General features: G+C 39.7%; 1 protein-coding gene across 1 annotated transcript in view; it reads right to left on the minus strand.

The window, feature by feature from the left end:
- Pank2 (pantothenate kinase 2) overlaps positions 1-16,377 on the minus strand; it is a 28,228-nt gene extending 11,851 nt beyond the window's left edge. Inside the window, 5 exon segments of the mRNA XM_046434017.2 lie at positions 395-648; positions 3,249-3,601; positions 15,534-15,848; positions 15,851-16,043; positions 16,045-16,377. Of these exon segments, the coding sequence (XP_046289973.2) occupies positions 395-648; positions 3,249-3,601; positions 15,534-15,848; positions 15,851-16,043; positions 16,045-16,362 (1,433 nt within the window). The 5' untranslated portion in view covers positions 16,363-16,377.
- Between the last annotated feature and the right edge of the window lie 6,464 nt (positions 16,378-22,841).

The raw sequence follows: 22,841 nt of genomic DNA on the forward strand, positions 1-22,841 counted from the left end.
TGGCATGTGTGAGACACTAGATTCCATACTCAGCACCACATAAAAGTAAATAAAATACAGGTATTGTGTCCATCTACAACTAATAAATATGTATTTTTTTTTTTAATTATCACACAAAATCTACAGGACTTTCCCTTCTAAAATGCTACCTAGTAATTTTATCTACTTTGTATAAATGCATCATAAACCAACTGAGGGCCAGGACCATGAACTTGATGGACGAGTCTATTGATGAAACATTTTATTAAACTGTAGTAATAAAATCCTCAGCAAGACATTAAAGGTACATAATTTTAACCAGTTCTTGCAGGTACAGTTACATATAATACCTGAAAACTCAGTTAACCTAGTATGATACTAAGAATAAACAATGACTTCTCTATAAAAGACTTACCTTGTTCCTGTGACCCTCTTGTAATTATCTTTGGAATACACTGCTAAAATGCTAACCCCTGAGCCAATGTTCACCAGAAGGAGAGGATATGGGTTTTTCAACTCAAATGGTAACTTCTGACATTTTTCAGAATCAGCAGGATTTTCAAAGTAATAGCACTGTGACCGTCCATTGAAACCAACTGAGTCAATATATAAAATTCCTTTGATTAAGCAGTCTAGTTCATCCAGTTTGCAAAGCTGAAGATCACCTATCTGTAATAAAATAAGACTGTATTCAGACTTTTTTTACCAAACCAAAGAAATAAAAACTTCTGTTTAAAAAGACATCCCCTCTACGTTAGACACACCATAAAAATACACCCACAGATATGTATTATTTGATACAGAGCATTACAGAACAGATTTAGGGACAACACACAGGAATGGCCTGCCAAGACAGACGCCTGCTCCCATAGACCCAAATATACTCTACATACAAACTACTGCAGCAGCTGAAGAAGTGCGCCAAAAATCTTAAGTGAATGCTCATCAACTTGTCAAGGAGAAAACAAGATCTATGTTCATAGGGACAATGAGGCAGGTGCACAAATTAAGCCATAGCTCTATTACAGAGTACCTGGTGACAAGTGCAGGAGCCATAAAGACTATGACACCAGCTTTCCAAAAGACCAGATTCAAGTCTATGGAACAGTATCAAAAGAAGCCACACCTTACTATTTAACCTAAAGCCAAAGGGCTTCAAGTATCCAATTAGAAAATTTCTCCCTATTTAAACTGATTATAGCTCTAGGGAAGGTCGGATTAGCCATATCAAAACTGAAATCATTTTTTTAACTTAATTCCTTGTAAGCAATAAAGAAATTATTCAACATTATGGAATTGGCATAGCAATTAAGAATAAAGATCTATATGTATTAAAATGGAAAGAATCACAAGACATGCTGTCAGTCAAAAAGCAAATTGGAAACCATTTTATAAAATATGGCTCAATTTGACTTTTTTTTTTAAAACCATGTTTACATGCACATGTGTCATACACAGTCATGCACAGAAAAATTTAAGATATATATAAACTTTTCACAGTACTTAAGAGAGCTGATACAGACTGCCATGTCTATGAACTTCTGAACCACCTGGATGTTTACAAGGCTCAACTCCCTGAAGTACCTGATTCTGTTTATAACCAAGTTCAGCCCATCAAATTCTCCCTCTTTAATCCAAATCCCATTTGATTACATTTTACATTCAATTTATTCACAGCCACTGTGGGTTATGAAAAAGAGTTACTGGACAGCCTTGGATGAATCCTTAATTTAATTAATTAAGAATATTAAGCTACTCCTGGGACCAAATCCAAAACCCTTTAAGTGTTCATCACTGTCATTTCATCTAGCCACTCCCCCATGTCAAGATGAATTCAAAGTTGACTTCCCTGCATCTCTAAGTGCCAGTATTTTCACTCCTAATCCAGTGGCCTATTAGAACCCAAGTCGTTTTCTGATAGTGTATGTCAAATCAATTTCTCATTTTATCCTTAGATATCCTGCTGTGATATTATTTCTAATGAATCTCAGCCCAAGTGACATATTCAATGACTGAATTCACAGGTAATTTAACTATTCCAAGTTATTCAGAATATAAATTTAGTGCCAAGAAGCAAACTAAATATAAAATAAGAAAATATGATTCACATTAAAAAAGAAAAAAATTCTCTCTTTATAATATTAATCACTCCTAATACACAATTTGACAGGCATTTTGTTTCATATAGTTTTAAAGTACAGCACTGGTGCATACAAAAGAGAATTCCCAAGAGCCAATTCCTAAAGCATAAAATCCACTTTGAACCCTCTCCTTGGATAAGCACATAACATGATCCTCTAACAGCCTGAATAGTTTTCAAGTACGTTGCAAAGAACTCTGTTGAATCCTAGAAACAGAGAGGTTTTCTCCTCTCGTTTATAGTCCAAAGCCCACTAGAAGACTTCCACAAAGGACATAAGCCTCTCTTTGGCTACCTCTCCTGTACTCACAGGAGGAAAAAGAAACCACTGAAAAACAGCAACCAAGAAAAATCCAAACAAAGAATATAAAACCCTGTTAAATAATTCACGTCAATTTCATACTATGACGACTCCGGCCAGTTACAGGGAAAAAGTCAGGACACAAAGAACAAAGAAAGAGGACAAGGTCACAAACCATATAATAATGACATACAAGCGAAAAAAGAAAGATGTGTAGAATAAAACAAAGGTAGAATCTCCTTTGGTCTAATATTCTCATTAGGTGGCATGAAAAACATGGTCACTAGAGACATTTTTAAATCTGTACTGAACCCTGAAGGTAGGGTCTTAGCCATTCACTAGTCAATTCTTACACCTATCCTGACATCCATCCTCAAAAGACCTAGGCTCAAGGCCTTGCTCACTGTTCACAGAAAGAAGGCAAAATTAAGTGCTGGGTGACCCTTGCCCTCAGGGACAGATGTGGTGGACAGACTCAGTGAACATAGAGCACATAGAAAGGCAGAAAAACCATGTGATAGATGAGTCTGGAAACAATTTTATGACAGGGTTTTTTATTATTCAAGCTCATTGTTCTTCTGTTTATCCCAGACTCAATAAGTATTCATGGAGAGGAATGACAAAATGCAATGCTTTTAGAGGTCCTGATTCTCATCAATACAGCTATCTCTAGATAGCTAACTCCTATTACTAATTTATATTTAGTCTTCATTGCACTAAAGAAAATTCAAGTTCCATTAGAAATGGAAATAATTTTACCACTTGCAATTGGCATTATTTTTAACAATCAAATTACCATAAATTGTATATAAGCTAAAAAATGCATACTGTGAGAAAATCCTGCTCAAATTTGTATGCTCCACCTCCAGTGGCACAAAAGACAGTGTGGAGACTCGAGAAGTTTTTATCTCTGCCCATTTGAATAAAAGCAGGCATGTCATGAGTGGGAAAGCGTATAAAGTGCAGATTGCCTTTGCGTCCACACAGAGTCAGGTCCTTCAACTCCAGGTGCACGTCCCTAATACCAGTGGACCCATAAGCCACATTGGAGGTCAAGTACTTCCGAATGCTTTTAAGACTCTCCACTTCTTCCTCTTCTTCTTCAGCAGTGATGTCTTTGGGTTCAAAATAAACCAGCTTGACCAGGGTTCCACCAATATCCAAGCCAAACCATGGAAAAACTAGGGAAGAAAAAAAAAGTCAGAACAGCTTTTCTAAAAACCTGAGTTTACAGCTGGCAACTTATTTCACACCCTCTGGTTCCCAAGGGATATTAATCTATACAAAAGGGGGTGAAGAAATGTGACTGCCTCTGATTTGGAAAAAACTAGGACAAAGATCAAAAAGAAAAATATCAGAGTATTGAGCCAACCTAACCTTCCTATACAGACAAGTCCAAACTGTACTATAAAATATTTTTTTAAAAATAAGCCAAGTGGCTGGGCGCGGTGGCACATGCCTGTAATCCCAGCGACTTAGGAGGCTAAGGCAGGAGGATCGCAAGTTCAAAGCCAGCCTCAGCAACTATGAGGTGCTAAGCAATTCAGTGAGACCCTGTCTCTAAATAAAATATAAAACAGGGCTGGGGATGTGACCAAGTGGTCGAGTGCCCCTGAATTCAATCCCTGGTACCAAAAAAAAAAAAAACACTATAATCCCAGTGACTCAGGAGGCTAAGGCAGGAGGGTCACAAGTTCAAGGCCAGCCTCAGCTACTTAGGGAGGTCCTAATCAACTTACAAGATTCTATCTCAAAATAAAAAATAAAATAGTCTGGGGATGTGACTCAGGGTTAAGTGCCCTTGGGTTCAATCCCCAATGCTCCCCCACCAAAAAATGACTACAATAAACTCATATCTGAAAAACAAAGATGGAGAATGAAAATCTTCATGCCTCCAACTGGCTTAACGAGAAATATTGAGAACTCAAAACTCTGGTTTAGTACTAAAACTAAAGATACAGGAAATTCTCTACCCTACCTAACAAATAAGCTCCAGTGATTAATTTCTCTCAAAACATGATGTCCTAAAAATAAAAGATTTCAACAGACTTTAAGTTAACATCAGTATCAGTCCCCTCAAAATCCTCTCCAACAAAAAGAAAAGAAAAAAAAAGACTTCAGGAAATTGGATCAAAATGTACTGCAGATTTACATGCCTTCCTCTCCCACCCTAATTCCTAGAAATGGCTAAAATATCAACTTACTGATATATCCTTTTCTAAAATAATTCTGGAACCCAAGAAGTGATATTACACTGGGCGTGGTGGTGCACGCCTGTAATCCCAGCAGCTCAGAAGACTGAGGCAGGAAGATCGTGAGTTCAAAGCCAGACTCAGCAATTTAGTGAGACCCTGTCTCAAAATAAGAAATAAAAAGGGCTGGGGATGGTCAAGTACCCCTGGTTCAATCCCTGGTACCAAAAAAAGAAAAAGAAAAAAGTGATATTACTAGAACTAGGTAATAACAGTCCACAACCCTCCCAAGAGGAATGCTATTAAAACTGAGAGCAGCTACAAAGATGGGAGAGGATGTAAGGGTGGATGATCCATTGAGGTTGCCAACAAGGTGGCTGCCATGGAATGGAAGCAGGATCAAGTGATATGGTAGGGAAATACATTTCATGCAAATGGACAGGCCCACTTCCCCCCTTCCAATACTCCCCACTCCACCCCTGCAGAGACAAACTCTTCAGTGGCACTGTAGTCCCAAAATCAAGATGACATCTGGGTAGCTACTGTTAGCCACAAATAATGGGGAGTCCCCACATCTGGCCACACATACATCCATCTCTCCTCTATAGTCCACCCTGACAGATCGGTAAATAGAAACTGCATCCACTGACAGAACAAAACTCAAACCAGGGATGACTACTGTACAAGCTAGAGTTACCAAAAGGAAATAAATGCCACAAATATGATAAACTTGGTATCTGAAGAACTGCAAGAACAACCAGGAGAATCTTAAATGTCCTCAGGCATAAAATGAGATCTCATCCATGAAGAATAAGCTACCAGAGAAAAATTAAAAATTTAAAAATGACTGCTAATTAGTGTAGTTGCAAGCATTAACACATTATAAAAATTATATAAAACTATGGGCTGGGGTTGTGGCTCGGTGTAGAGCGCTCACCTAGCACGTGCGAGGCCCTGGGTTCGATCCTCAGCACCACATAAAAATAAAATAAAGATATTGTGTCCAGCTAAAAAATAAATATTTAAAAAAAGATAAAACTTGTAACACTGGTATTTTAAAAAATTATATAAAACTAAATACACAAAAGAACTTGAGTAAAATTGGCGAAATTTAAATAAAGTATACCCATGTTAATTTCCAAGTTATAAAGGAAAATGATTTCAAATGCAACCCCCCCCAAAAAAAATAAACTATTACAAACTTAACATTCATGAATCTTAAAAACAGGTTGAGTGAAAGCAGCCTTGCACAAAAGGCTACCTACTTTATGATTCCACTTATATGAAAATGCAAACCAATCACTTCTGCATCTGAGAAAAAGCAGATCACAGGCTAGACAGAAGGAACTAAATTGCACAAAAGCAGAAAAACACTTTCCATGGCAACCCAAATTATGATTGTTGGGAGTATGGAGGTTGTATGTCTATATATACCTAGGTAATTTGGTTTATCTTGTACACCAGGGATTGAACCCAGAGGCATTATGCCACATCCCCAGCACCCCCCACCCTTTTTTTATTATTTATTAAGAGACAGGGTCTTGCTAAGTTGTTGAGGCTGACTTTGAACTTGAGATTCTCCTGCCTCAGTCTCCCAAGGCACTGAGATTACAGGCATGTGCCACTATGCCTAGCAAGACCTAGGTGAATACTTGTGTCAAAATGGGTGAAATTGTACACTTTAAATGGCTGCAGCTTACTCTATGTAAATCATACTTTAAAAAAAAACACACATTTTTATAAAAGAAACTACTGCCAAAATAAAGCTTAATAGACATACTCACCAACAAAATGGGCAGGAAAAAAAAATGGAAAACAAAACAAATTCTTCTAGACTGCCTCTCAGGTATGAAGGTAAAGTAGAAACACAGAATATAGAACCATAAAGTTCAATACCTCTATTATACAAGTTCCAGAAATTTTCTAGGGAAGAGAGGACATGAATCATCAGGTCAAAACACCAAGTGTTATATATAACTAGTGAAAAAGGAAGACCTAGACACATCCTACTTAAATTTCAGGAAATCCTAAGGAAAGAACTGAATCCCTGCAAAGATACATAAATTTCATAAAAGTAAACAGACTTTTCAACAGCAACACAGATCTAGAAGACAATGAAGCACTAGTAGAAGACAATAGAGTACCTGCTTCAAAGTTATTAGGAAACGGATTTGGAAACTTTTTATCTAGCTAAACTAGCTTTCAAGTGGAATGCAAAGAAATCTTCACACACAAAAGAGCTCAACTTTTACTACTCCAAGATTTCCTCTGCAATAATTAGTAGATGCATATCAACGTAATTTTAAAACATCCAAGAGCTCTAAGAAACTTTTCATCCATGGGCTATAAGCAGAGAAACCAGCACATGCTGACTTTTAGAAAAACAAGCAATCTGGAACTAAAATACTTACATGGTTTCAACATAGGAAGTCAAAGAGGAAGAAAAAGGAGTAGGAAGTGAAAGCAAGCAGCATTTCTGCCTTGTTGGAAAAAGGAAGAAAACATAAAGATTCTGATTAATTCTAGACAAGAAAGAGAAGTAACTTTAAATGTGTTAAAAACATATAGGTAGGGGCTGGGGTTGTGGCTCAGAAGTAGAACGCTCGCCTCGCATGCGTGAGATACTGGGTTCGATCCTCAGCACCACATAAATATAAAATATTATGTCCACCTATAACTAAAAAAAATAAATAAATATTTTTTTAAAAATTGTATAATAGCCGGGCACAGTGGCACAGGCCTGTAATTCCAGCAGCTAGGGAGGCTGAGATAGGAGGACCGAGAGTTCAAACCCAGCCTCAGCAATTTTTAGGCACTAAGCAACTCAGTGAGACCCTGTCTCTAAATAAAAAACAAAATAGAGCTGGGGATGTGGTTCAGTGGCCTAGTGCCCAAGTTCAATCCCGAGTACCCCCCTTCAAAATCTAAAAATGTAGAGGTAATGCCAGAAGAAGAAAAAAGGAACATAACTTTTCCAACTAGATGTAAATAATAATAGTATGATGTATTTGGTGGGGATGGGAAATGCTGGTGGTTGAACCCAACGCATTTTACCACCAAGCTACTACTCCCCCAGCCCTAAAGGATCTTGAATGTTTTCACCATAAAGAAATAAAAATAGGGCTGGGGATGTGGCTCAAGCGGTAGCGCGCTCGCCTGGCATGCGTACGGCCCGGGTTCGATCCTCAGCACCACATACAAACAAAGATGTTGTGTATGCCGAGAACTAAAAAAAATAAATAAATAAATATTTAAAAAATCTCTCTTTCTCTCTCTCTCTCTCTCTCTCCCTCCCTCTCTCTTTAAAAAAAAAAAAAAGAAATAAAAATAATCTGAGGAGAAAGATATTTACCTTGATTTGAACATTATACAGTATATACATGTATGGAAACATCACAGAGAACCACGTGAGTCTGTACAATTTTTATGTACCAGTTTAAAGGAAACATGCACAATTTGAAAGCTACTTTAAAAAAAAGAGCAGATGTTAAAGATAAACTATGTAAATAAAAACAGAAAAACATCACTGTGTACAGTTACAGTATTGCTGATCAATAAAATAAAGCTTTGAGGGCTGAGGTTGTGGCTCAGCGGTAGAGCGCTTGCGAAGCAGCTGTGGAGCCCTGGGTTTGATCCTCAACATCACATAAAAATAAATAAACAAAATAAAGGTACTTGTCCATCTACAACTAAAAAATATATATATTTTAAAAAAGGGGGATGGAGATGTAAGGCAGCATTAGAGTGCTTCTGGGTTCAATCCCCATACTGAAAATAAAATAAAACAAAGCTTTGAAAACGTCACTAACAGACAAGAGTCTGGTAACTACATCCAAGAAAAAGAAGATATGGCTTTTCTTTAAAAAAGAAAAGAAAAAGTACATGCTCAGAAATCTTAAGCCAACAGCAATCAGTTAGTTTAAAGTGTACACTAACATGAATCAGGGGGGAAGGAAAAAAACATCAAGTAGTTCAGAATAAGACTTAAAAACATGGCAATCAAACGCACTAAAAAACATTTCTAACAATGTCAAAGATCTATCGAAAGGGGAATAAAAAATTTCAGACCCTACTGGTTTCCAGACAAAGCTTCTCTATCGTTCCAGCATAATCTCACACTGAAACTATAGGAGAGGCCGGTGTGTGGCGCACCTATAATCCTAGCAGCTCAAGAGGCTAAAACAGGAGGAATACAACTTCAAAGCCAGCCTCAGCAATTTAGCGAGGCCCTAAGCAAATTAGTGAGACCTTATCTCAAAACAAAAAATAAAAAGGGTTGGAATGTGGCTCAGTGATTAAGAGCCCCTGGATTCAATTCCTGGCACCAAAATAACAAAGGCATCTGGGAACCCAAATATAAAAACACTAAATTATTAAATGGGATCCAGCCGTAAAATAAAGAGTAAGACCATCATGGTCAGCAAAGAATCTTCTCAGGAATGAAAGGATGGTTTTCACATTAGAAAGTCTAATTACTGAGGCTTTCTGTATTAATAAGTTGAAGGAAAAAAACCATGATTATCTCAATATTCCAAAAGTATAAAATCTAAGAAAACTAATTAAAACCAATAGAACAACAACAAAAATGTTTAAAGGTATTCAGATACAAACACCAATAGCTTTTCATTTTGCTATTATACATAAGCAAAACAAAATGACATGAAAAAAGGTCATACAACAGCATAGCAAAAAATATAAAATATTAATAAATAAATCTAACACACTGGAAGTATATTATCACTATTAAAATGGTATACTGGCCAGGCACACACCTGTAATTCCAGCTACTAAGGAAGCTGAGGCAGGATGATCCCAAGTTCAAGGCCAGTCTGGGTAACTTAGTAAGACCTCTTCTCAAAATAAAAAATTTTAAAAAAGGGTTGGGGATACAATACAGTTGAGTTAGTAGATTGCCTTCCTAGCATGTGTGAATCCCCAGTACCAGGTGGAGCAAGGGAGTGCTCAATTTTCTAACATTAGGAATTACACCTTTACCAGACCATATGTGGTTAACACACTACAATCTCAAATCAGTAGGATAGTCTAGTCAGTTAAGATCTTGGCCTGGTGTGGGAGGGGAAGGGAGTGGGCAGGAGGTTAGCAATGATGGTGGAATGTGATAGATATCACTATCCAAAGTACATGTATGAAGACATGAATTGTTATGAACATACTTTATATACAAACAGAGATATGAAAAATTGTGCTCTATGTGTAATAAGAATTGTAATGTGGGCTGGGATTGTGGCTCAGCGGTAGAGAGCTCGCCTGGTATGGGCGGGACCCGGGTTCCATCCTCAGCACCACATAAAAATAAAGGCATTGTGTTCTGTCTATCTACACCTAAAAAATACATATTTTTTTTAAAAAAGAATTGTAATGCATTCCACTGTCATGTTTTTAAAAAATAAAATCAATATTAAAAAAAGATTTTGGCCTAATATTAAAAAACACACTTTAATAATTATTATTCTTTTCCCAAAATAGCTTTAAACTCAAAGACTGGATGCTTACAAAACACTACATCATAAAATCAGTATGCCCAATCATAAATTCTATATTCAGGAAATGTAAACACACAAATGTTAACTAAGACTATAGAAAGGGTTGGGGTTGTAACTCAGTGGTGGAGCACTTGCCTTGCACATATGAGGCACTGGGTTCAATCCTAAGCACCACATAAAAATATATATTAAATAAGGGCTGGAGATATAGCTCAGTTGGCAGAGTGCTTGCCTTGCATGCACAAGGCCCCCTGAGTTCAATCCCCAGCACAAAAAAAAAATAAAATAAAAGTATTGTGTCCAAGACTACTGAAAAACTGAGAGTGGTTTTCACTTTTAGAAAGCAAACTTTAAGCCATTATTTTAAAAAGGGACTTTCATATTATGGTTATGTTTTACTGAAATAAACTGAGAAATAAACTGTTCCTAAAGACAAAGGTACTCCAAGTTCTGAACCTGCAAAGTACTCAGTTTATACTAACTTAAGTCTAACAAACCTCATTGCTCTTTTAAATGACCAATAGAAATAGCCGTTCTTTTCACTACCTGATAAGGTTCTCTCCAACAACATATAGTGAATTATCTGTGTTCCCTCTCTCCTTTGGAAAAAGTATTTAAGTAAAATATTTTTAATAGCATCTATCTCTTCTTGCCTTAATGTTCCCAGAAAAATAGAGGGCAGGGATGGCAACACTGAATAACCATATTATTCAAAAACATGTTTCATACCTATAACCCCTAAAATAACACACTGTGCCATTTTACACAGCTGCATAACTGGATTATTTTTTAGGCCTTGCTTAATACTTTATATATATGTTATACATCCAAGGTGAGGGGCCATATTTACTTTGGTTTCATTCTGATTTAAAGGTGATGCTTAAAACAGGGGTTGAGGATGTAGTTCAGTGGTAAAGTGCTTTCCTAGCATGAGCAAGGCCTTGGCTTCCACTCCAAGCAATGAAAAAAAAAAAAAAGTGATAAAACATTAAGTTAAAAAACATCCTCTCCCATTCTGTTTCTCAATAACGGGATACAAAGCTACAGGAAATCAACCACTTTCTTCCTGAGCTCCTAGTGGGCAGCCCGTCCTAATTCCTTAGGTGAATTCACTGCAGGTGAAATGGTGAGCTTGATAAAGGGGGTTTGGGGAGGGTCTCAATGGACTCAAGAGCAGCTCTATTCTGCCAACACTTACGTTCCCTCAAGAGACAAGGAAAATAGGGCTCGGATTGTGGCTCAGCGATAGAGCGCTCACCTAGCACGAGCGGGACCCGGGTTCGATCCTCAGCACCACATAAAAATAAAATGCATTGTGTTGTGTCCATGTACACCAAAAAATAAATATTAAAAAAAAAAAGACAAGGAAAATAACCCTTTTTGCAGGTTAGTATTGTCAAGCTACAAAACCTTTATACCTTACCTTCTAGACTAATAAGAGTTAAGGATTTCTCATGATTGGCATGATTCCAAAATCAGCAAGTCCCAAAGATCTCCCTGGTCCACTACAGCATACTTTGGAGTTAACATCAAAGAACTGGCTGGTCCCCAACGCTGCTATGGAGTACTATGATCCCAGGATTCCCACACCTACTGCACATCTGCTGCACATCTGAGGCCCTTGATAAAAATGTATGTTTTCATGTTTATCAAGATTGCATTTTATTGTATGTATGATAAATTTTTTAAAATTATTTTAGACCCTTCTGCATGAAAGGGGGGTTGGGGTGGGTTGGAGACAATTTTTAAAACATCTTACAACCACAGCTCTGGATTACATCACATATGCTTTCCCCCAGTCCCAAAATGGGGATCAAGAACATTCTTGGTCTAAAATCAGACACCTAGAATCAAAACCAGCTCTAGGCTGGTAGAATGCTCAGTAGTAGAGCAGTTATATAGTAAGTTCATGGCCCTGGGTTTCATCCCGAACACTGAAAAAAAAAAAAATCTCCATCACTAACTCAATAAGGCCTGGCCTTAGACAAAGGGACAATTTCACTGAGCCTTTTCCTCATCTAGAAACTGGGAATTTAAAAAAAAACTTACCTCACAGGGTATATAAGACCAAAGTGAGATGTTTATAAAATATCAAAACAAGCACTCAGAAAATGGTAGCTATAATGATCACTATTATCTTATTTCCATGGTTTTGTTTTTTTTTTTTTTTTTGGCTTGTTTCATTTTGCAGTGCTGGGAATTGAACCCAACACCTCATGAATGCTAGGTCAGTGTTATACCAACTGAGCTACATTCCCAGCCCATGTTTCCATTATTTTTAATCCATCTTTATTAGATATTTTTCTCAGTCCTAAGACATACACCCCAATTAACTCAAAACTTTTCAAGAACACAGACACATGACTAGCCTCATCCCTAATTATTCTGATGCAGAAAGTCTAAAAGAAGGACCAGTAGTCTGGGAACCATACTGCTCTAGGGACATGTGGTAGCAGAACTTGACTAACTAGGGCCATGAAAATTCTAAGACAAACTAGTTTCCTTCTAATTTCAAATAATAACTAGACTTTGTGCTCTTAGACAAGTAACATAAGGACATCAGAACAAGATTTTCCAACCCCAACCAAAAGGTGGCACCTTTCCATAGCCAAATGTACCAACAAAGACAAAAGATTTCATCTTCATGGAATTCTCAAATTTAAAACTAAAGTACATTCTTGAAGGATTCAGTAGCAATGAACTGCCTCTCCATCTAACAGGTGCACTCCAGGATAATATAAGAAGTGCAAATCAAAGGAAAAATAATATATTGTTATCTCATTTTCAGGTCTCATTATCTAAAAGATGACTTCATAATTTGTCAGAGAAAGCAATGAAGGTGAACACAATGAATATCGGACACCAAATCAAAACATAAATCCTATAACATGACTATTTATCTTCTTAGTACTTTAAGTTTCAAAGCCACTTTAAAATGCCCACCCCCGGGGCTAGGGATGTGGCTCAAGTGGTAGCGCGCTCGCCTGGCATACGTGCGGCCCAGGTTCGATCCTCAGCACCACATACAAACAAAAGATGTTGTGTCCACCAATAACTAAGAAATAAATATTAAAAATTCTCTCTCTGTCTTTAAAAAAAAAAAATGCCCACCCCTGCTGCCCCCTGCCTAAACCAGTTTTCCAGAGGGATCTTAGAGTGGCCTGGACTTGAATGGCAGTTTTTCCAATCCCTCTCCCCAGATTCTGATTCTAAAGATAAAGAACTGAGCCCAGGAAATGTGCATTCTTAACTCTGGTTATTTTTATGCTCAATACTTGAAAGTACTTCCATAGTACAAGTAAGAGCCTTGAGCTCAAAAGATCACGCTTGTGTTTGGTCTTAGAGCAATCAAGATACAACTAAATGAACATCAACAATTCGGTAAAACACAGTGGTTAGAAGCAGAAGCAATGAAGCTAGAATTCCTGAGTTTACATTTCCTTTGTTTTCTTTTCCTTTTCACACTCCCAGTTCTGAGGATTGAAATCAGGGCCTTGAGCATGCTAAACAAGCATTCTAACACTGAGCAACATGTTCAACCCTTTTTTAAAGTTTTATTTTGAGAGTAGGTCTCACTAAGTTGCCTAGGTTGGTCTTGAATTTTGGATCCTCCTGCTTCAGCCTCGGAGTAGATGGGATTACTAGTATGCATCAACATTCTGGGCCTGAGTTTACAGTTCTATCCCACCACACACTAACCAATCAACACGGGGCAAACATGACCATTTTCTCATCTGTAAAATGAATGGAATACTACCTACTTATCTCAGAGCTTTGAGGACTAATGAGTTATTAAAGACCTTAGAAAAGTACTGACCCATGCAAACATCCAAAATACAACACTTATGATCCTTGTGGTTAATGATCACAAACGGCTCTCTATATAGCTGTGTTTCTTACTTGCTGAATCTCTGAAATTTACACACACATCTTCAACCATGTAATACAAAATCATGAAGGAACCTGGGCATGGTGGCACATGCCTGTAATCCCAGCAGCTTGGCAGGCTGAGGCAGGAGGATGAGCCAGCCTCAGCAAGCACTAGGCACTAAGCAACTCTGAGACTCTGTCTCTAAATAAAATACAAAATAGGGCTGCGGATGTGGCTCGGTGGTTGAGTGCCCCTGAGTTCAATCTCCGGTACCCAAAAGAAAAAAAGAAGAAGAAGAAGAAGAAAAGAAAAGAAATGTAGAAGAAAAAAAACACATGAAGGAACTAATGGTTTGCACTATTCAAAATCAGGTGCTTCTCAAACAAAACAAAAACTAGGTAACTAACTCTGATACTGGAATCAGTTGAGACTTTTTTCCAAATCTCTTACAAGAAGATGGGAAAGGACGAAAGAACTGAAAATTCCCAAACTTTCTATAGCAAAACAGAGCTACATTTAATCACCCAAATCACAAAGGATAAAAGAAAAAGCAAACTGAGTGGTTGAGACTAACACAGAGTTCACCCACTTCCTGCCACTTAACCTCATTCTCACAATCTGCATTTAAGCAAGTCGATTTCCTCAAATAGGAATTTAGCAACCACCACCATCAGCAAATCTACCCCGCTACAATGTAAAGCTCATATTACAGTATCAGGGCAACTGATACTTTCAACAGTAGCAATGGCTGTGAGACAGCAGTCTTGAAATGAAGACCTGTAAAAGGGAGGGATGAAAAGAAAATGCAGAAAAAGAAACTTGGTTATAAAACGGAGAAACACGTTCTCTGGGAAAAGCAAATGCAACTCCCAAGGCAAAATTCAGGAAGATGTAGTCTCCCCTCAAAACTAAAACCCGTAATGCCCAAAATGCTACAGCCCTGAATCGTGACTACCTGCAAATAGATGGAAGGAAAACAAGAGATATCTGGGTGTGAGATGACCTGAATTCTCAAGGGAAGAAAAGGAGCCAAACCTTAGAGGTGCAAGAAACAGGGAATCCACTTTTAGGCTGGGAGCGACTCGGGGGCGGTTAATCATTTTCCGCTAAGCTCGAAATGGCAAGATAAAAAGGATTTAACGTCTCGGAAAGCAGCTCTCTGGAAATCCACGGAAGACAGACACCGAGGAGTCAAAGGATTTGGGGGGAGGGGAGAAAGGCGATGAAAATGAATCAAATCAAAAGAAGCCTTCTAGAGGACCAAATCATGTGACTCTCTGGAAAAGAACGCCCGAGGAGCTAAGGAGAGGGAGGAAGGGTCCTGGCACTGCAACAAGGAGGAAGCGCAGACTAATGGCCGCGAGGGCCCGACGGGGACCCCAACTCTGAAGGCTCCGCGATAGGGGAACTCGAGCCCTCTAGCCCAGCATCAGGCCACGCACCAACGTGGGACCACTGTGCGGGGGCACTGTCCACGCGCGGGAAAAACGGCAGCCGGGAACGAAGGGGGCTGGGCGAGCCGCAGGGCGCTCCGTGGGGCACTTACGCGGCCGCTTTTTCCGGAGGCTTTCGACCCGCGGGCGGGGGACAGAGGCAGGGTCGCTGTAGGAGTTGGGCCGATCCCGCCTCACACCATCCGCCGAGGCCCCGACAGCAGGCGCCGACGCGCTGCTCGCCCGGCGCCGCAGTGGCTCCCGCCGCCGCCCTTCGGGGCCCCCGGGCGCCGGCTCCCCAGCCGACGAGGCTGAGGTGGCGGCGGCCCTGCCGTGGCGCTCCATGGACGCGCCGAGCCGGCCAGCTCCCATCCGCAGCAGCCACCGCTGCCGCCCGAGCCAGCCCCCCAGCGCCGGAATCCTCCTGCCTCCTCCGCGGCAGTCCAGCCTGAGCAGAGGCGCACCCTGGGCCGGCCGCCTCTTCCGTTGCGCCAAAGCACATCAAGCCAATCCAAGTAGGCTAGGGGCGGCCCAAGGTCCTCTCGTCCAATCGAATCTCTGATTCAAGTCGGATCGACCGCGTCCCCGCCCAATGAGAGTCTCCCAGTTCGGGGCGGGGCAAAAGGCGGCGGAGGAGAGGAGTATCTGGGCTCCGCGGAGGAGGAGGAGGTGTTGCGGAGAGGGGAGTGATGGCGGCGCTGCCCAATGGGCGCGTGGGTGGAGGGGCCGAACTCCTTCCTCCCTACCCAGTCTCCCCCACCCGGGGGCAGGTCGGTGCCCCGGCCTCCGGAACTCTCCCGGGATGCCCTCGTGTGCCGTCTCGCTGCTCCTTTTGCTCCCTCTTGGCTCGTGCCATCCTGCCATCCTCCAGCCCAGTAGAGCCCCCTCAGCGACTGGCCTCCAGTCGTTGGCAGATGCAAGGGCTTGAACCGCGACGGACATAAGCCTTTGTCCCTGGGTCTGGTTCCGCAGCTACCCTCGAGGCCTCCAGCCCCCTCCACACTATTTTGCACTTAGACTCCCTCCCCTAGCTTGTTTCACTAAGCCCCTCTCCTATTCCGCCTGCGCTGGAGAGATGTTCCGGGTACCAGAAGGAATGAAAGGACTGGGGTTGGTCTCCATGGCAACTGGAGGAAGGAGGAGGGATATAAGTCCTTCACCATCCTCCTGTGGTGAAGGAGGGTGTGTGGGAGCCAGGAAGTTGGGTTGGCTTTTTGAAGGAGACCCAGAGCCACTTCGCTGTGGTGTAAAACATAGAAGGATTTGGCGGCCGCCTTGGAACTTGGATTTTTTCCCCACTTTAGTCGTCTTCATTTTTCTTTTAAAGAGCAAAAATGGTTACAGTCCAGAGACCCCAGTATCTTTTGTATACCAAAAGCCCTTCCAGGCATTCCTTCCACCTAAGGCTGCCTAAGCTCTATATCCCCAAGGTACTTCCTCTACCCCGTCAAGTTTAACTGGACTGTGATCTTATATTGCTTGCTAATTATCCAGTAAGTGCCTACCCGAAGACTCTATAATGACCCTTGGGCCATAGCCCTTCTTTTTATTATTATTATTAATAATTTTTTTAAAAAAATTATGACAGCGGATTGCATTACAATTCATATTACAGGGGTTGGGGTGGTGGCTCAGTGGTAGAGCACTTGCCTAGCATGTGTGAGGCCCTGAGTTTGAGTCTCATTGCCACATATAAAGATCCATTTACAACTAAAATAAATATATGTTTTAAAAAACACCAATTCATATTACACATATACAGCACAAGTTTTTCATATCTCTGGTTGTATACAAAGTATATTCACACCATTTGTGTCTTCATACATGTACTTTGGATAATGATGTCCATCACATTCCACCATCATTTCTATCCCCATGCTCCCTCCCTTCACCTCCCACCCCTCTGCCCTATTTAGAGTTTGTCTGTTCCTCCCATGCTTCCCTCCCTATCCCACTGTGAATCAGCCTCCTTATATCAGAGAAAACATTCGGCACTTGGTTTTTTGGAATTGGCTAACTTCACTTAGCATTATCTTCTCCAACTCCATTTACCTGCAAATGCCATGATTTTATTCTTTTTTATTATTAAGTAATATTCTATTGTGTATGTATGGCACATTCATCTGCTGAAGGGCCATAACCTTTCTTTTCTTCACGTCTCCCATCATGACTGGTAGTAGCAGGCTGAACAAGAAGATTAAGTTTCCTGGAATAGAATTCCCATGGTCATTCCAGAGCACCTCTCCCTGAGGAATGATTGGAAACCCTATTTCCTAATTTGAAATTCCAGCTCCTTCAGAAGCCACCCCAGATGAACCTCCTAGAATCAAAAACACCTGTAGCTATTCTTCTACATATTAGTGCCCAACATCGAATATCTCTCTGCCTCCTACCCCTGCCCCCAAATATGGTCTTCCTTGACTTGAGGGAACTTCCGTCTAAGTTTGTGAATTCTCATAGATCATCCTGAAGAACCAAAGAATCATCTTCATCATCTCTTGGCTACCAAGAGGCAATCCAACATCAAAACAGTGCCAGGAATCTGTGTAGTGTTTTTGCAGTCACCAAGTGCCTTCACATCTCACTTTATTCCAAAAGAAAGATGTGAATGATGAGGCATATTATCCAAAATACACAGCTTTCAAAATGACAGAGGTCTGGGGATGTAACTCAATGGTACAGTGCTTGCCTGGCAGAGAGGAAGCCCTTTGGTTCCATCCCCAGCACAGGGAGGGAAAAAAAATGATACCCTAGACTCCTGGGAAGTTCAGCTACTGTCTGCCTTTTGCTTACCAATAGAAGGAACAGATTCAGTGAAATTCCAATAAATACTGACTTTTTCTCCTCTTAAATACGTGTATTAGTCTTCACCTATTGTAGTGTATTTGTGAACTTGCTGACAATCTGGCAATTATTAAAATTTATCTAAAAAGATGAAGCATATACCAATAGCAACAAGATAGCTTGTTTCTAATCCTAAATCAGAAATGCAAATAAATTGAGCAAAATAAACCAAAAACTAAAGAATACATACTGAGTCAACCGAGGTAGTATATGCCTGTAATCCCAACAACTCAAGACTGAGGCAGAAGGATCAAAAGTACAAGGCCTGCCTCAGCAACTTAAGCCCTAAGCAATTTAGTGAGACCCTATCTCCAAATAAAAAATAAAAAGGGCTGGAGATGTAGCTCAGTGGTAAAGCACCTCTGGGTTCAATCCCCAGTATCAAAAAATAAAATATGTATATTTTGTGTATACACACAAACACACACACACACACACACACACACACTGCTGTATGGTTCAGATATTAAGTTCAGATGCTGGGGATACATATAGCTTAGTGGTAGAGCACCTGCTAAGCATGTTCAAGTGCTCAAGGCTCTGGATTGGATCCCCAGCACTACAATAAATTAAGTTCAAAATTAGTAGAGGATGTGAGAGGTGTGGATGATGGTCACTTTAGGGAAAGAAGGAACGAAGTAATGAAAGGGACCAGGAGGCTGATGATGTTTCCTTGATGGCTGATGGTTACATAAGTGTGTTCACTTTATAATATTTCATCAAGATGTTAACTTACGATTTGTGCACTTTTCTGTATACATGTTATACTTAAATTATTTATTTTTGAAAAGAGTAATTGAATATTTGCCTTGGAGCAAAGTAAGGTAAACAACTCCATGAGTAAGCTTAGATTTTTATTTTTGAAAAAGTGAAATTGTTGGCCAAGTTTGGTGGTTCTCACCTGTAATACCAGCAATTTGGGAAGCTGTAAGCAGGAAGATTGCAAGTGCAAGGCCCGAAGCAACTTAGCGAGAACTTGTCTCAAAATTAAAAAAATAAAAAGGGCTGGGGATGTGGCTCAGTGGTTAAGTTCCCCCTGAGTTTAATCCCTGGTACCAAAAAAAAAAAGAAAGAAAGAAATTGTTGCCAGGCACAGTGGTGCATGCATGTAGTCCCAGCTACTCAAGAGGCTGAGGCAGGAAGATTGCAAGTTTGAGGCCAAAGTGGGCAACTTAACAAGACTATCTCAAAAAATTTTAAAGGTCTAGGATTGTGGCGCAGTGGTAGAGCGCTTGCCTCACAAGTGTGAGGCACTGGATTTGATTCTCAGCACCACATATAAATAAATGAATAAAATAAAGGTCCATCAACAACTAAAAAAATATTTTAAAAAAATGTAAAAGAAAAGAAACAAAAGTGATTGGGGGCATAACTCAGTGGTAAAGTGCTCCTGGTTTTGATCTCTAGTACCACTACCACCACCACCCCCAAAAAAGTGAAATCATCACAGAAGGAGATCCAAGGATTCCTGGGAAAAGGGAATCTCAACTCAGGACAAGTGAGCTTCTTGACAAAGATAGCAGAAATTAATTTAAGGATGTATCAGTTAAAGGCACAGAAATTTATTTTGGAGAACAAGAAATGCACATTTAAGGAAAAATGCAGACCATTTTGAGACTGAGAGACACTTTGGGGGTTCTCAGGCTCTTCTTTTAAAGGTTTATGGTACTCTTGTCAATCTCAGGATCCTTAGGCTGACGTGGTCTTCATTATTTGGTCAGTAGATAACATTGGAAAGTACCCTAGATTATAAATTTCCTAAAATACCCTTCTTCTTTGCTTAATCTGTTTATTACATGGTGTAATTAACCGTGCACAGGTAATTTTCATAACTGGATGAATTTAAAGTAACTCCAAAGATTTATAGATTTCCCAGAAATTTGAGAGTGATAAGCCTGGAGGAACTAATGTGGGAAGTGACAGCCATGGAAAGTTCTGCAGAACTTCACATTAAATTTATATTTCCTTGTCCTTCCTTTTATCTCCTTTTTATTTATTCTATTTTTTCAACTTTACTTCACAATGAAAGTAGCATTTAAGAAGTTTCACTTCTCCATGGTTATTATAATAGATTTTTTAATTTTTTTAGATAGCATTATTAAGTTCTTTATCACTCTTCTAAGTCCAGGAGAAGCCATTTTTCTGGTGTATACAGCAGAGTAAACAGCAAATGGACATGGTAAGCATAGTACTTCAGAGGAACTCACCTTATGCTAAAGGAAGGCCTTGCAAATCTAGAACCATTTCTATAATGAAACATCGTACAAATCATTCATCTGTCATGTTAATTGCTTATTGCTGGGTAAAAATAACCCCCAAACTTCAACTGAGGCAGTAATAAATATTTATGTATTATCTCAGTTTCTGAGAGGAAATCAGGAGTGTCTTAGCTGGGAGGTTCTGGCTCAGGAGCTTCTAAGAGGTTGCAGTCATTTGAAGATGTAATGGACTGGAGGATCCTGCCTAGTTGTCATCCGGCTGATAAAGTGGTACTGGCTGTTGGCAGGAAGTCTCAGCTCACCAGTTGAGTCTCCAAAGGGTTGCTTGAGTATACTCACAGTGTAGCAACTGGCTTCTCCCAGACCTAGTGATCCATGAGAAAACAAGATAGAAGTGGCAGTGTCTTTTATGACCTAGCTGGGAAGTCATACTCCATTGTTTATCCTATTACACAGATCAGTTCTAATCACTATGGGTTAGTACGACAAGGATGTGAATATCACAAGGGAGAGGACCCAGGACAACATCTTGGACTCCACAGTCTGTCTTGTAGCACCCAGTGATTGGCATCCTCATCTCTTTATTTCTACTCTCTTAAGAGCCAGGAGGTAGACCCTATCTGAGTTGGCATTTCAGCTACTAAAGTAGAGCATCACTGGAGAATAAAAATTAAGATATCATTGCAAGAGGCCACAGAGGTTTCTAGACCAAGTTTTTTTTACTTTTTATTAATGATGCTAGGGACATAGTATAGATCAGACCTCTTTTAATCCCAGGTTCTTTATTCTACAACGTAAAAGTATGTGTGCATCTCCCTCCCCTACCCCTCCAAAGAAATGAAAAACATGAAGTTCTTAAGCCCCTAGATGCTCTTCCAAGACTTGGATGCTGGCCCAGATTTCTCTATCAAAGAGAGTAGAGATGGGAGCAGGTTGTTTTTTTGGTAGTACTATGGATTGAGCCCAGGGGCACTTTATCACTGACTATACCCCCAGGCCTTTTTATTTTTGATTCCAAGTTAGGGTCTTGCTAAGTTGGCCTGTCTGGCCTCAGACTTATGATTCTATCGCCTCAGCTTCCCAAGTCACTAGGACAGATGTGCACTATCCATCAAGCACACACATACACTAACTAGAACGTGGCATTTTGGTGGTCCCACCTCAGCTCATCATAAGCAATGTAAAAGCATTGACTGCTTTCACAAAACCTGTCTCAAGCAAATAGAGAAAGAAAATTCAAGATGAAATACAATTTTAGAACAACTAGAATTTTCTAGATATGGAAGATCCAATCCCTTTCCAAATATTAAAAGGATTGAACAGGAACTGGAGACACAATTCAGTGACAGAGCAGCACTTGCCTGGCATGCATGAGGCCCTGGGTTCCATCCCTGGCACCCAGGAAAAAAAAGAAGAAAAGGGTTGACTATTTTTCACACTCGAGGCCTATCTTATCTTTGATAAATATTCCTGATGGGTACTATTAACTCCTTGACAACTGTAATGGTCTCATCCTTTAATAGTAGTTAGAGAAGGAATCTGGGTTCAAATAAGTTTGCAAAATACAAGAAAATTTAAGAGCAACCTCTTAATGTTTTTAACATGCTGAATGAAAGCATGATAAATCTTTAAGAAGAGGCTGGGGTGTGGAGGTCATTTGGGTGATTCCCAAAAGTAATTAACTACAGAACTATTTTTCACAGAACTTCTGATTCCTCAGAACACACTTTAAGCCATTCCTCTCTGAGAATAATATCACTTGCCGGTTATATTAAAGGCAATGCTTCTTTCTATTGTGAAAAACTCGATAACTGGGAATATTTTCACTCCCAAATAAACCTATTCATAGAAGCATCTGTCCCCTGAAAACAAGTTTGTCTTGATTTTTCCTAAACTGCTCTACTTCCCCACTTTCTATGCTTCTGTACTTCTCTTAAAGGTACCGCCCTTTCTTTCCATTGCTGTAACTTGATTCTTCCTCTCATTCGCTTGAATCCAGCACTGTTCAAGAGGAAATATAATGTAAACCATATGTGTAACTTAAAATGCTTCTGTAGCCATGCTTAAAAATGCAAGAAGGAACAAATTATTTTTAATATTATATTTTATTTAATTGGGCATATCCAAAATATTAGTTCAACATGTGGCATTGGTCATATTACAAGTGTTTAATAGCCACATATGTATAGTGGCCATCCTAGAGAAAAGGCTCTAATCAGTAATTTATTTTCTTTGCCTCCTAAAAGGTTGCCATGCCTACTTTCTCTCCTCCCCAAACTCCCAAATTTGTGTGATTAAAGATTGTTCTGCTTATAATCCTATTTTTTTTAATTTTTTAAAAGTATTTATTTATTTTTT

This window comes from Marmota monax, unplaced genomic scaffold, assembly GCF_021218885.2.
Source record: "Marmota monax isolate L192 unplaced genomic scaffold, Marmota_monax_Labrador192_F-V1.1 WCK01_AAM20220418_F8-fsc00014, whole genome shotgun sequence".
NCBI classification, from domain to species: Eukaryota; Metazoa; Chordata; class Mammalia; order Rodentia; family Sciuridae; genus Marmota; species Marmota monax.